The sequence below is a fragment of the Quercus suber genome, unplaced genomic scaffold (assembly GCF_002906115.3).
Source record: "Quercus suber isolate HL8 unplaced genomic scaffold, Cork oak 2.0 scaffold_748, whole genome shotgun sequence".
In the NCBI taxonomy this organism is placed as follows: Eukaryota; Viridiplantae; Streptophyta; class Magnoliopsida; order Fagales; family Fagaceae; genus Quercus; species Quercus suber.
Window position 1 is genome coordinate 283,480 of NW_027070184.1, and position 14,311 is coordinate 297,790.

A 14,311-nucleotide genomic window follows, 5' to 3' on the forward strand; every position below is an offset into this window, starting at 1 on the left:
TATAAATAGTATTAAAAAGTACAATGAAATTCATAAATAGTAACAAAAATAAACTTAAATTAATTTTTTAATTTTTACCAAATACTCACTTCCCGAAAAAAAAAAAACCCAAAAACCAAAAACAAAAAAAGCGTGATAAAGTCTTATCAAAAAAAAAAAAAGTGTGATAAATTAATCAGGATCAGGAGAGATAGTGGCAGGTGGGGGCCACGTAAGAAAAGATCCAACGGTGGAGATTAGGGTCATTGGACATAGCTAGGGTTTGGGTTGAATATAAAAGCAAGGCTTGTGTAACAAAGCCGGTGCGGTGCCGCTAGTGCAGCCCTGCCCCTCTCTCTATAGTTTCTTTCTATCTATATTTTTCTGTCTTATCACAGTGCGTCGTCTTTATCTCCGACCACTTATCCCCCAAAAATCACTAAAAATCAAACAAATCTAACAAAACCAGAAAAAAAATACAGCAAAGACCAAACACAAACACTCATTTTTCAACCAGTTTGTGTTACTATCTCTTTTTGTTGCTTCATTTTTTATTAGGAAAAAAAAAAAGAGAAAAAAAAAGGGAGAGAATTTTTAGGGGGTTGAAAGTTTTTAGAAATGGCTCAGGTTCAGGTTCAAGTTCAGGCTCAGGCTCCTCCGCCTCAGCCACAGGCTCAGGTGGTGAATGGAGTGGCGGTGGCCAATGGGTCGGGCCAGTTCGTGTCGACGTCGTTGTACGTTGGAGATCTTGACCAGAATGTGACGGACTCGCAGCTCTACGACTTCTTTAACCAGATGGGTCAGGTCGTGTCGGTTCGAGTCTGTAGGGACCTCAGCACTCGCCGCTCGCTCGGCTATGGTTATGTCAATTATAGCAACACCCAAGATGGTTTGTCTCTCTTTTGGGTCTCGTTGTTTGGATTAAAGATTTCATTTTTATTTGGGTTTTGTATTGATTTGGTAGTGTTCTTATTGGTTACTTAGTTTGTGCACTTATAAGTTGAACTTGTGTTGTATTTTTGCCAAGCCTTACTTTAGACTAAATTGGGGTTAGCTCCGTTGGTATGTTTGTTGAACACCCAAGACGGATTCTTTTCTTTTGGGTCTCATTGTTTGGGTTAAATAGATCATTTTTGTTTGGCATTTGCATTGAGTACCGAATTTGTGCACCTATACGTTGAACTTGTGTAGTATTTTTTGCCTCATTTTAACTAAGCCTTACTTCAAACTAAATTGGGTTTAGCTCCATTGTTATATTGTTTTAACACCCAAGACGGATTCTTTTCTTTTGGGTCTCATTGTTTGGGTTAAATATATCATTTTTGTTTGGCATTTGCATTGAGTACTGAATTTGTGCACTTATAAGCTGAACTTGTGTAGTATTTTTGCCTCATTTTTACTAAGCCTTACTTCAAACTGAATTGGGTTTAGCTCCATTGTTATATTGATTTAACACCCAAGACGGTTTGTCTTTTTGTCTCATTGTGGGAGTTTAATGTTTCAAACATCTGGAATGTATGCTGTGTGTGTAAATATTTAATTCGTGTTTGGCATTTGAATTGATTTGGAACTATTCTTATTAGCAACAAATGTTGGTACTGAACATGTACACTTTTAAGCCTTACTTCAATCTGAATTGGGTTAATTCCATGGGTTTATTTATGTTGTTGTTATCTACTAAATTGGGTTTAGCTCCATTGGTTTATATATTGGTTTATTCTCTGTGCTGTTTGGTGACCGTCTATGTTATATGTAATTTTTTTTTGTACATCTATTGTTGTTGATCACAGCGGCACGTGCGTTGGATACTTTGAATTTTACTCCTCTCAATGGCAAGCCAATTAGGATTATGTATTCTTATCGTGACCCTAGTATCCGTAAAAGTGGGGCAGGGAATATATTTATTAAGGTACTTGGAGTTCTAAAATTTTGGTTGTTACTTGACACTCTACTCGGTTTGTTAGTTTTTGTTTTTAATATGGTTGAATCTGATGTGTGGATTCTGTATTCTGTTACGAAGAATTTGGACAGGGCCATTGACAACAAGGCACTACATGAGACATTTTCATCATTTGGGAATATCTTGTCTTGCAAGATAGCTACTGATCAGTCAGGTCAATCAAAAGGATACGGTTTTGTGCAATTCGATAATGAGGAGTCTGCCAAAAGTGCTATTGAAAAGCTGAATGGCATGCTATTGAATGACAAACAAGTATTTGTTGGACCCTTTCTCCGTAAGCAAGAAAGAGATTCTGGGACAGATAAGATCAAATTCAACAATGTCTATGTCAAGAATCTGTCAGAATCAACCACTGAAGGAGATCTGCAGAAAACTTTTGGTGAATATGGAACTATTACCAGTGTTGTAGTTATGAGAGATGGAGATGGAAAATCTAAATGTTTTGGATTTGTCAACTTTGAGAACCCAGATGATGCAGCTCTTGCTGTCGATGCTCTCAATGGAAAGAAGGATGAAGATAAGGAGTGGTATGTAGGAAAAGCACAGAAAAAATCTGAAAGAGAGAATGAACTGAAAGGACGAATTGAGCAAAATTTGAGGGAGAAGGTTGACAAATATGAGGGGCTGAATTTATATGTTAAAAACCTAGATGATAGCATCACTGATGATAAGCTCAGGGAATTGTTCTTAGAATATGGTACAGTTACTTCGTGCAAGGTTTGTCTTAGCTCTTGATAAGGAATTCAATCTGTTCAATGTTGTGTGAATCTTTTTTTTTCTAGTTGTAGCTTATCTCTCTATTTCTATTGTTTGTTTGATAGGTCATGTGTGACCCTAATGGTATAAGTAGAGGATCAGGATTTGTTGCCTTTTCAACTGCTGAAGAAGCATCTCGAGCTGTGAGTTATTTTTTCTGTTTGAATTCTGTAGATTAAAAAATGAACCATTTTTCCTGGTCTTGTTTACTTATTTCTTTGTCCTCCTTGTACTTTATTGCTAAATGTATAGTTTATTTCTCCTTTTTATGGTTGCAGCTTCAGGAGATGAATGGTAAAATGATTGTCAGCAAACCATTATATGTCGCACTTGCACAACGTAAAGAAGATAGAAGAGCAAAGTTGCAGGTATTTATTCTAAGTATGGTAATAAGTCATTGGGAGATATTTACAGAGCTCACTCAACATTAATGTCACTAAGTAGTAATACTGTAATTGCTATCCCTTTCATTTTGGGAAAAGGAAGGGGTGCAACAGACATGCATGTTATTTAGGGGAGACAGACTCTTTTCTGTAAGGTTTTTGGATAACAATTGAAACATAGTAATTGATACATATTTCCTTTCAAAGACTGGTCTTGCTGCTATGGCGTACCTGCTAAGATGGAGAATATTACTGTTTTGTTTCTCTGTTCTGTGCAGGCACAGTTTCAACAACTGCGTCCTTCTGCAATCGCAACTCCTGTTGCCCCTCGGATGCCCTTGTATCCCCCAGGTGCCCCAGGTCTTGGACAGCAACTATTCTATGGGCAGGGCCCTCCTGCTATTCTCCCTCCACAGGTAATTGCTATTTTCCTCAGTCAATTCATTTTTATGTTCAATTACTGTTTTATTTTTACACCTGGGAATGTTCTTTTCTACCTATTTCCCTTTATTTTCTCTTGGCTCAATATTAGTTTATTATTTTAACTCACTGATATATATCAGTTGTATGTTATTTATTAAATGGTTTCCTATAATTTCTCTTTCCATTGCATACCTGAAGTTCAGTTACACTGACTTTTTTCCTCATCTCAATGTATTTTATGCCATTTAACATATCATCTTTTGGGTTTAGTGGCGGTGTGTGTAAATTATTGGAGTAATCTTTTTATGTTGCATTTTTTCTGTTCAACCTATTCTAATATTGCTAGTTTTATCATCTGATAGGAAAAAGGAGAGGTGCTTGCTTGTGTTTTTTTCTTGTATGTGTGGGGGAGCACATGAAATTGATTTAGTTCTATCACATATTATTCTGGATTTTTTTTCCAGATTTATTAGGCGGTTAGTAGGAATATCAAGAAAGATAAGATACAAAATGAAGATATTCGATTTAAGATAAGGGTGGCTTTAATTGAAGAAAATTTGAGGGAGTTGCTTGAGATAATTTGGGTGCAAATGATAATAATTAATGAACCATTGAGGAAAACTGATTTGATTCAAGTCGAGGGAACAAAAGAGGTAAAGAGAGACCTAGAATATTGTTAGTAGTAGTAATAAATGACAGCAAATGTGACTTTAGATAGGATAAAATGATAGAGAAAAATACATGTGGTTGACCTTGATTAGTTTGTTAAGGATGCATAGTTGACTCCAAAAGTCCTGGGACCAATTTTTTGTTATTGTTAGGCAATGAATTCATTTGATTAGATGAGTTAAATGTTGGTTTTTTAAATTTATATTTTATTTTCACCCCCTTTCTTTTCTCCCATGCGGCATTCCGTTATGTAGTCCACATCACTTGTTATTATTATTGATTGGGTGGTGTTAATAAGCCCTTATCTTGTTGTATCTATTGGTTATTGTCTCTCTTAATGTTGTTCTTGAGTTCTGAAGAGGTTCTAGTCACATTGCCAATAATACATTTAAATGTCAGCAATTGATCCTCTTACTGTAAATTTGTCAGCCTGGTTTTGGGTATCAGCAGCAATTAGTTCCTGGGATGAGGCCAAACTTTTTTGTGCCAATGGTCCAACCAGGTCCACAGGGCCAGCGTCCTGGAGGCAGACGATCCGGAGGAGGGGTGGGGCAACAAAACCAGCAACCACTCTCACTGATGCAGCCACAGGTGGGTGGTAATCTGACATCTTACTGTTGTAGTTGCTGATATATTTTATCTATGTTAATAACATTTTTTCTTTTTTTTTTTCCTTCTTTGTCCTGATGCTTGGTAACAGATGGTTCCTAGGGGACGTGCCTATCGTTACCCTCCTGGTCGTAACATGCCTGATGTTCCTATTACTGGTGTTCCTGGGGGAATGCTCTCTGTTCCTTATGACATGGGTGGAATGACATTTAGAGATGGTTCATTTTCACAACCTATGGCAACTGGGGCTTTGGCTACTGCGCTTGCTAATGCTCCACCTGAGCAGCAGAGGACAGTAAGTTTTCTTTATTATGAGTTAAATGCATCTATTGAATGCTAGTTGGCCAGTATCATGGCTACTTCAATGTTTTGTTTTTGCGGTGATGGATGCTCATGGTTCAATCAGATATATGAATATTATTATGGTAAAAAGTCCTTGATCATTTTAACCAAAATTTATTATTATTATTATTATTTTTTTTTTTTGTAGTTGTTGGGTGAAAATTTATACCCACTTGTAGACCAGCTGGAGCATGAAAATGCTGCAAAAGTAACAGGCATGCTTCTGGAAATGGACCAGACTGAGGTCCTGCATTTGCTAGAATCACCAGAGGCTTTGAAAGCAAAGGTCTCAGAGGCTATGGATGTTCTGAGGAATGTCAATCAGCAGCAACAGGTCAATAGTCCGACTGATCGGATGGCCTCACTCTCGCTGAATGATAACCTTGTTTCTTGAGTTTTCTAGGCATTGGTTTTCAGAATAAGTTGCTTGTCTTTGGAGCTGTTAAATGCAGACTTTTTAAATTTTTATTTCTTAAAGTAGACCCGATTTTAATTGATATTTAAACATGCTGTTATTGTGGCTATAGTTTTGGCCAAAGCATCTTATCTTTTGATTTACATAACTTTTGAATGCCTTAACAGCGTCCAGAGAGTTTAATTCCATGGCATTATATTTTCTGATGCCTTGTCTACTAAATCCTGAGGCCAACAAATTAGTTTTGTGGGTCGAGTAGGAAGCTGTGCAATTGGTTTATATGTGCGTGTGTGTGTTTGTTTATCAATAAGTCTGTGCATGCATAATTTACAATCAATTTGACACCTGCTTCGGTGGCAAGTTGTTAATAGTAGGTAAAAAAGTATTGCTTACACGAGAATTAGTAGAAACTTGGTTTGTGAAAAAGTTGTGAAAATTGTTATCAATATGTAGTGTTGCTCATTATGGCACTTTGTATGGGAGCAAACAATTGATGGTCTCTTGGTCAAGTAGAAATGGTAATAATTATTACTTCAAAAAAAAAAAAAAAATTAGTGGTGATGACTGATGAGAAAGCTATTTTTACCCGAAGTGTGCGCTACGGTTGCTAGAGGTTTTACCTTATTTCACTTGATTAATAGAGACATTTTATTTTAATGAATTCCTTGGATGTGTTTAGGTCCATTACTTACGACTTGTTTCCTATGTAATATCATGGACCTGTCTAGTCAAATCAATACCCTAGGTGTTCACAAAGTCACAACTGGACTGTCCAGCCCAATCTAATCCAACATGATCCGTAAGGGTAGGATTGATTGAACTGATTTTTAGAGTATTCATGGGTTACACTTACATTGCTATAGAGACTTTTCATTGAAGGTCTGTCGGATTTGTTTGATTGCATGTATTCAATCTAACCATGATGGACATGGCGACAAGGCAAGTCAGATCAAAGGTGTCCTGTCCCTTTTTGGGGCTGAAAAACCTCATGCGAAACAATAACAAGGTGAGATGGTGGCATTTGAAGAATTTTGTAAACTATATAATCTAATCGTAATGGAACTGAGATTGATTGTATAACAGGGAACAAGATCAGGCAAGAACAGTAAGAAGAACTATGAAAGTTTTAGAGAGAGAGAGAGAGAGAGAGAGAGAGAGAGAGAGAGAGAGATATGAAATCTGAAGTTCTTTCTTAATTGAATAATACAATGGGTACAAAATATATATAATTTATAATTCTATTATCACTAATCTTTAAGTTCTAACTGAATAAAATATCAGAATCATAAATAATAATTATTACCGATTTTCCTGCTTCTATGTAACAGATTCTGAGCTGTAACAAAACTTTGAATCCAACTGCTTCTTGAAGAATGACATTGAGAGATGGACTTGGTACTTAACAAAACGCTACCGTGAAGCTCCTTTAGCGAGAGCTTCATGCATGTGAGTTTTATACATTAAAATGCCATTGGTTGTGGACTAATTGAAACGTTGTCATTTATATCTTCTAGTTTAACAGTATTTTACCAATCCTAACGAGCTAGCTTCAATGATAATAAAAAGGAGATGAAAGAGAAAGGGAAATGATCATTTTGAGAATGCTAAGCGAGAGTAAGTGTTTTATGAATGCAAATAAAATATGTAATAAAAAAAAATTATAAATAAGATATGTATAAAAAGAAAGTTTAAGACAGGCTTACCTTATAATTGATAGGTGGCAATTTAAAAAAATACAGGCTTATGCTTTGTTTTGCAAGATCATATAATCACCACATGACCTGTTTAGCCACTAACAGATGATCACATAACTGTTTAATAGTGATAAGATTACTAAATGAGTTTGAGCAAATTTTTATTGGTTTAATGAGATAAATTATACGATTAAGGAGTAAATTGTCACCAATCGGTTCAAAGGGAATTCCTTCTAACCCATATGAATTAAACTTACCTTCCAAGGTGAAACATATCAAGATCATGGGCTTGCTTGCCCAAGGAATATGAGCCCAAATATGTCTTGCACTTGCACCAACATAATCAGAACTAATATTTTCCCTTACATGATTGATAGATCTTATAGATCCACACTTGTGAACTCATTTTTGTGTTTGGCAAAAGAATATTGCTTTGGAACACAAATGCAAGACACGAACGATTAGCATTATTGCTCAGTTTTAGTCCGGACGCTCTGCATTGCTTGGGGTTTGTGGCATTTGTACTTAAAAAGTATAGGAACCAACCACACACTGAAAAACTTTTTCAATATAAAGGCCAATGAGTTAGGTACCTACCATTTTTTCTTTATGTGAAGGACTTCTTGAAGTGGGAAGTGCTGGGGTACACTATTAATTACCCTTGAATTCTGTCTTGTCGCATGTACTAAAGGGCAATTTTAGCTTTCACATGCCTCTATATAAGTCACCTACACCGTCAATTGAAAAAGAAGGTAAGTACCCAAATGTGTAATACTCTACAAAATCCACCATAGTCATGCCTTTTTTGGACCATTCTTCCACTGGGTTTTCTTTATCTTGAAAGCTGCTATCTTTATAGGTAACATGGCTACTTTCACATTTTCTCTCTCACACTGGCTCTCAAATGAAATGTGTGATGGATTTTATGGGTGTGAAAGGGAATTGCAAAATAGGCATTATGATTCTTCAGCGGTAGACCCACTCAGGATTGTCTATTGTTCTTGTTATTCTCATTTGTAATAATTTTATCATTTTATTAAGGAAAAATGAAGTGGCAAGAGCTGTTGTATTTAAAGTAAATGAAGGTTTTAAGTGAGTTGTACTAATTCGTAGAGAATCAATATAAGTTGATCACATAGACGGTCCATTGGCAGCTCCCTTGTTACTTAAGGTTGCAGAGGAATGGAGGGTTTCCGGTAGTAATAGGAAACGTGCTCAAAAAAAAAAAAAAACAAAAAAAAACAAAAAAAGAAGAAGAAGAAGGAAAATTGATATAATTGTATTTGCTGTGGACTCAAGTTTTGGGTATAAACTCGAGTAGATATTATAACTTACTTAAAACAGTATTTATCAAAAAACTTACTTAAAACAGTGAATTTTTTCTAGTTTGTCCTATAATTTTTTCCTACCAAAAAAAAAAAAAAAAAAAAGAAAAAGAAAAAGAAAGAAGAAGATATGTTAGGTAAATCTTTACATTTCTAAGCGTGATTATTATATCATTTCAGTAATCTTAGTCAAAAAAGTTGAGTTTGATTAAAATTATTGGTTGAATGTCTTAATCCACATGTGAGATTAGATTGTGACCCAAAACAGTCAAATCTCAAACAAGTTCCAATGCAAGAGGTTAAAAATGAAAATGGCCTCTTTTGTGGGTGACTTCTGGCTGTGTCTTCACAGAACTAACGGTTGGAATCAGGAAATGTTGTTCTGAACTATGGACCATTGAGTACGGACCCTCCCTTTCCATCATTTTTGTTTAGTACCAAGAATCAAGCATGAGTAAGGTCATGAATTATATACCCTCCTCTTCTTCTTCTTCTTCTTCATTTTTAAATCGCATGAAAGAGAAATAATAGTGGCATCTAGAGTCTAGACAACAAGACATTTAAAGTTTAAAGTTAAAACTGCAAAAATGTGATTCATGGCCATGTGAAAGAGCTCCACAAATTTCCATCGCTATTAAATATTCATGGTCCCCCTTTTACTTTTGCAAGTTGACAAACACATGAGCTTGTTGCCGCAATAAAATTATATATAAAGCAAAGCAACCTCTGGCTTGTAAAATTCTAGTTTCATTCATAAAGCTTTTTGTCCAAACTAGAAAAAATCCCTGCGTTTGATTAGTGGAATATATTTGATTAAATTATTAGGTGAAGTTGATTGGAGCTAGTAGTTATGAGGATTGATTGGAATTTCTACGAGGTGGAGTTGTCGGTTCCGAGTTGTTGGGACCACGAGGATGAGGACCGTACCAGGTACCACGTAAGTGTGCAAAATGTGCTACTCAGTTCCTTGGTACCCGGAAACTTGGACCACTCCCACCCGTTTAGGTTATTAGCTAGGGTTTGTTTGGTAATTTTGTTTTAGTAACATTATTTGTATTTTTTGAAAATATGTGTGGGTAAAAAAGTATGTGAAAATACGTGTAATATTGTTTAAGAACTAAAAATATGTGTTTAAATACATTTACCAAATGAGCCCTAGGTTGGTCGGAATTGGTTTTTTTTACTAAGATTTTGGTTTAGTTCCTGATCTAAAAATTGCTGACCTGCTTGATGTTAAACTTTTATAACTTGTTTAAATTGAGGGGGAGGGAAGGAGAGTGTTTAGATTAAAGAGGAGAAAAGGGGAGTAGAGTGCAGTTGGCCAAAAAGAGGAGAAGTAAAGTGAGTTAACAATCCAAACAGGCCATTAGGTTTGGTTTGAGTTGAATTAGCCAATCCAATTCTGTCGGCATAATGTTTTAATTATTGCAGTTGGGTGGAATGGAAAAAGGACTGATAATCGTCGTACTTTGTTTTCCAAACATGCATAATTATTGGTTTTTTGGTTTTTAACTACCATTGGCACATTTCATAAATATTTGAAAAGTTTTAAAAGTTTGAATATAGAAATTTTCAACCAACTTCACTTTATTCTCCCTCAATCCAAACGTTCCATTAGGTTTGAATAGAGTTAACCAATCCAATCTCGTTGCTATAATATTTTTATTATTGCAGTTAGGTGGAATGGAAAAAGGAAATTAAAAAAGGATTAATAGTCATCATACTTTGTTTTCAAAACATGCATGACTATTAGTTTTCTACTTTTCAACTACAATTGACACATTTCATAAATATTTAAATTATTTTAAAAGTTTGAATATTGAACTGCATTATGCTTATAATTAAGTTACATTTTCATGATATGTAAAATCTTGTAAAAAAAAAAAAAAATTGCTTACCAACAAATAGATATTAATTTTTTCTATGTTACATGCCTCTTGAAAATAATTTCATATTTGTACGTAAAGTTTGTGGGGGGATGATATGGTTCCTGAGGGCCCAAAGGCTAGAAGTTTGGGCCTTGGGTATATAAGCCCACTGCAATTAATTGTTTAGAGATGGGAAGGGTAGACCAACTTGTGGATTTTTGGGCCTATAGTCTAAATTGGGGTAAATGAACCAAGCGCAAAGATGAAAGAGGGGAACAAAAAGCAACAAGATTGAGTGAAATAAAAAAGCCTGTATTAATGTTCCCTTGGTTGACCGAGGAAGGTACTACACAGCTTACAACAACACAAGTCTGAGTAACTCTCTCTCTCTCTCTCTCTCTCTCTCTCTCCTTTCAATGGGGTTTTCCCTTCCTTTTATAACAGTTTGTCCTTAAATCTGACCCTCCAGCTGTAGGTTGGTGGATGTCCATCAGATACTTGTCACATCTCTCCTTTGGGGGAAGTGTAGAGGGAGCTACAAGCTATCTGGGCATTGTTCAAGCGTCACTTCCCCCATTTATGCGACTATCCTGGTTGGTGTAGCGAATTTAATGCGAAGGTAATGGGTGCTTTCTCAACGCGCCTCCCTTTCTCTTTCCTCCAGCACCTTCCCTTGGTCCGCCTCAGTCTGAAACCCCTGTCATGGTGGTGGTTCATCTTTCCTTCCTCAGTTAACTTGATGCTTGCTTCCCCATCCGTTAGGTCCATATGGTCCTTAGGCATGGCCTAGGAACGGTTTTGTCCTCGGGCCCCCCATATAAAGCATCTTGTGCGTGCCCAATTTTCCTCACTGGATTGGGCCTAATGTTGGGCTCACAATTTAGCTGCACTCCTTTGCCCTCACGAAACTCCGCCCTCTCCTTTAAGCTCTTCTCTGTGGTTAGTACTATCTCTCTTTAGCTCTTTTTTTTTGCTCAGCATGACCAACCCCTCTCTCTACTTACTTCCCCTATTTATAGCTTAAAGTTGGTGGAGTGTTCATGATTATGTTCTGGTCTCACTCATGTAGGAGGGGTCTGATTTCATTATCCTGACATGGAATATGCTTCTTTGGAAATGATGGAGATGACTTTGGAACTGGTTCCTGCCTCCAAAAGGTTGCTCGGCAGCGATATTCCCCAAGGTAATATTGGGCTGCCGAGGTCATGGCTTGTTCTAGGTAAATATAGCCCCCGATCAATTCATACATGATCAGTATGGGCCTATCTATCTTGCGATCGGCTGAATGAGCCCACTATTGGATTTGGGCTTGAGAATGTCTTAGTAATGCGCTTGGGCCAAGGCCTAATGCCCAGTGGGCTCAAAGCCTTATGCCGTACACATCTTATCTAGCATTTTTGAATTTTTTGATAAAGACTTTAGTGGATGAAATAAGATTATAAGATGAATGGGATTAAGGCCTCACACGATTTCTAAGTACCATTATAAAGAAAGTCAAAATAATTTCCTCTATGATTCATAATAGAAATTTTTTTTTTCTATCCCTAACATTTCCAATTTGTCATTAGTGAATTGACTATACCTATGAATTACAAATGATTTATTGAAGAGAAAGCATCAACTTTTGATGGTAGGATAATGGCCTATTATGGTGGTGACAGGTGACGGAGAATTATGGTTCGACTCTAGAGAGGGAGCCTTAGAAGCAGATACCACATCCAAGGAAGGCACCAGGCGGGTAAATTACCCAATTTGTCGCCAAGGCCATGGTAGCCCCACATGCACGTTGCGTAGGCCCTGGCTACCTGCCCATGTTGGACTGCCATGATAATTATCAAGCTTTGAGCTCACACTATGTCCTTCATTGATTGAACAGTCACTTAATAAAAATTAACTTATTTGCCCCATGTAGCATGCATGCCAGGGCCTTGGCTACATGCCCATGCTAGGCTACATGGCCTAGGTCATGGCATGCCCCTCGTGGGTAAGCAGCTAAGGCCCTGGCATGCATGCTACCTAGGACAAAAAAAAGTTAATTTTTATTAAGTGAATGTTCAATCAACTTATTTGCCCCATGCAGCATGCATGCCAGGGTCTTGGCTACATGCCCATGCTGGGCTACCATGGCTTAGGCACACAGCCTAGGCCATGGCATACCCTACTTGGGCAAGTAGTGAAGGCCTTGGCATGCATGCTACCTGGGCCAAAAAAATTAATTTTTATTAAGTAAATGTTTAATCAACTTATTTGCCCCATGCAACATGCATGTCAGGGCCTTGGCTACATGCCCACGCTGGACTGCCATGGCCTAGCTAGGCATGTAGCCTAGGCCATGGCATGCCCCGCATGGGTAAGCAACCAAGGCCCTGGCATGCATGCTACTTGGGGCAAAATATATATATATATATATATTAAGTGAATGTTCAATCAATGAAGGACATAATGTGAACTCAAAGCTTGACAATTATATCTATTATTTTATTATATGTCCAATATTCTTCTAACTAAAAAACCAATTAGTGTTGCCAATTTTTTATTTTTTATTTTTAAAAATTCCAGACACAAATAAATTTCGTCCCTATAAACAAATAATTAAAACATCATGCATGACAATCACAAATATGGGTTCAATGGTTTTTTTGGTTAGAATAACTTTCAATTTTTGGGGGGGGGGGGGGGGGGCCCTATATTCGCAAATTGTTGAGATAAAGTGAGGTAAAATGGCACAATTTTTTTTTTTTTTTTGGGTAATAGAGTGGCACTAATGTTGTAAACCATGTTCTTATTTTTAAATTATTTGACTTTTTGTGCAAATTGATCTGATTTGCACCCTAAAAGAAGTTTTATAGATCTGTCTCCGAATATTATAATATTTATCATTTTATTGTGAAACCTGACGTTGTTTAGTTCGGTCAAAATTAAAAATCAAACCGATCAAATTCGGATCTACTAAGGTCACTAACATCCGAGGATGCAAAAAAATACCAGTTTTATATCCTCAAACACTACTTTATCTATTTTGCCAATTTATTTTACAACTCACCCTACATTCCAGTTTTTATTTTTACATACAACCTAATAAAATAATATAAACCACCTAATAAAATAATAAAAAGTATTCTTCTCTCTCTTTCCTCCCACTATCTTTTTTCCTTCACACACAACCACTAGATTTTTTTTTTTTTTAACAACCTATGAATAGTAAAAACTCCGATGGAGTGGGTTTTTGCTGTCTTAAGTTATAAAATAGCAATAAGCATTTCACTATTTCTAATTAAAAAGCATTTTAATAAAACATTCAAGGGGAAATTCTAACCTTGATTTAATATATAAAGTAGAGTAGTTAATGCCACTAATCTACAAAACTGGTTAGTTCAATTTGGTGTAGGTACTCTTTTTCTTGAACTATAATGAACAAAATGACTAATCTACAAAATATTAGAGTAATAGAAAAGAGAGAGGATAGTCCAATAAAAAAAAAAGTCAAATTATTATTATTATTATTATTATTATTATTTTAGGTATTTGAGGGATGGAATGAAGGGTAAAGTATATTTTTGTCCCTTAAAGTTTTGGATTTTACATTTTGACCCTTTATGTTACAAAATTATTATTTTGGCCTTTCATGCTTTATTCATTTCATATTAGCCTTTTACATATAAAAATTTTCATTTTGGTATCATCATGTTTGATTCAGTTTTTTGTTTGGCTATTTACATTTCAAAATTTTCATTTTCAGGAAGAGCTCAAATAAATGGTCAAAATAAAAATTGTAAAATGTAAAGGGCCTAACAGAAAACTAAATCAAATTTAAAAAACGTAAAGGGCCGAGGCCCCTTATAATTTTAATATATATATTGAAAGTTTGGATCTAAATATCCCCCCCCC

The 14,311-nt window shown here is 36.1% G+C and overlaps 1 protein-coding gene across 1 annotated transcript; it reads left to right on the forward strand.

Moving 5' to 3' along the window:
• The first annotated feature begins 279 nt into the window (after window positions 1–279).
• LOC111995783 (polyadenylate-binding protein 2) lies at window positions 280–5,742 on the forward strand. Its single transcript, XM_024027716.2, has 9 exons — window positions 280–868; window positions 1,770–1,888; window positions 2,000–2,656; window positions 2,761–2,838; window positions 2,974–3,063; window positions 3,357–3,494; window positions 4,600–4,761; window positions 4,871–5,074; window positions 5,270–5,742. The coding sequence occupies exons 1-9, from the start codon at window positions 598–600 to the stop codon at window positions 5,513–5,515; spliced, it is 1,965 nt and encodes a 654-aa protein (XP_023883484.1). The 5' UTR covers window positions 280–597; the 3' UTR covers window positions 5,516–5,742.
• Window positions 5,743–14,311: the final 8,569 nt, after the last annotated feature.

What these genes read in the sequence shown, in the direction of transcription:
- LOC111995783 (XM_024027716.2), top strand. Translation starts at nt 598, where the DNA reads ATGGCTCAGGTTCAGGTTCAAGTTCAGGCTCAGGCTCCTCCGCCTCAG. An exon ending in TCTCACTGATGCAGCCACAG is followed by an intron (nt 4,762 to 4,870) that starts GTGGGTGGTAAT and finishes GCTTGGTAACAG; the next exon opens with ATGGTTCCTAGGGGACGTGC. An exon ending in CACCTGAGCAGCAGAGGACA is followed by an intron (nt 5,075 to 5,269) that starts GTAAGTTTTCTT and finishes TTTTTTTTGTAG; the next exon opens with TTGTTGGGTGAAAATTTATA.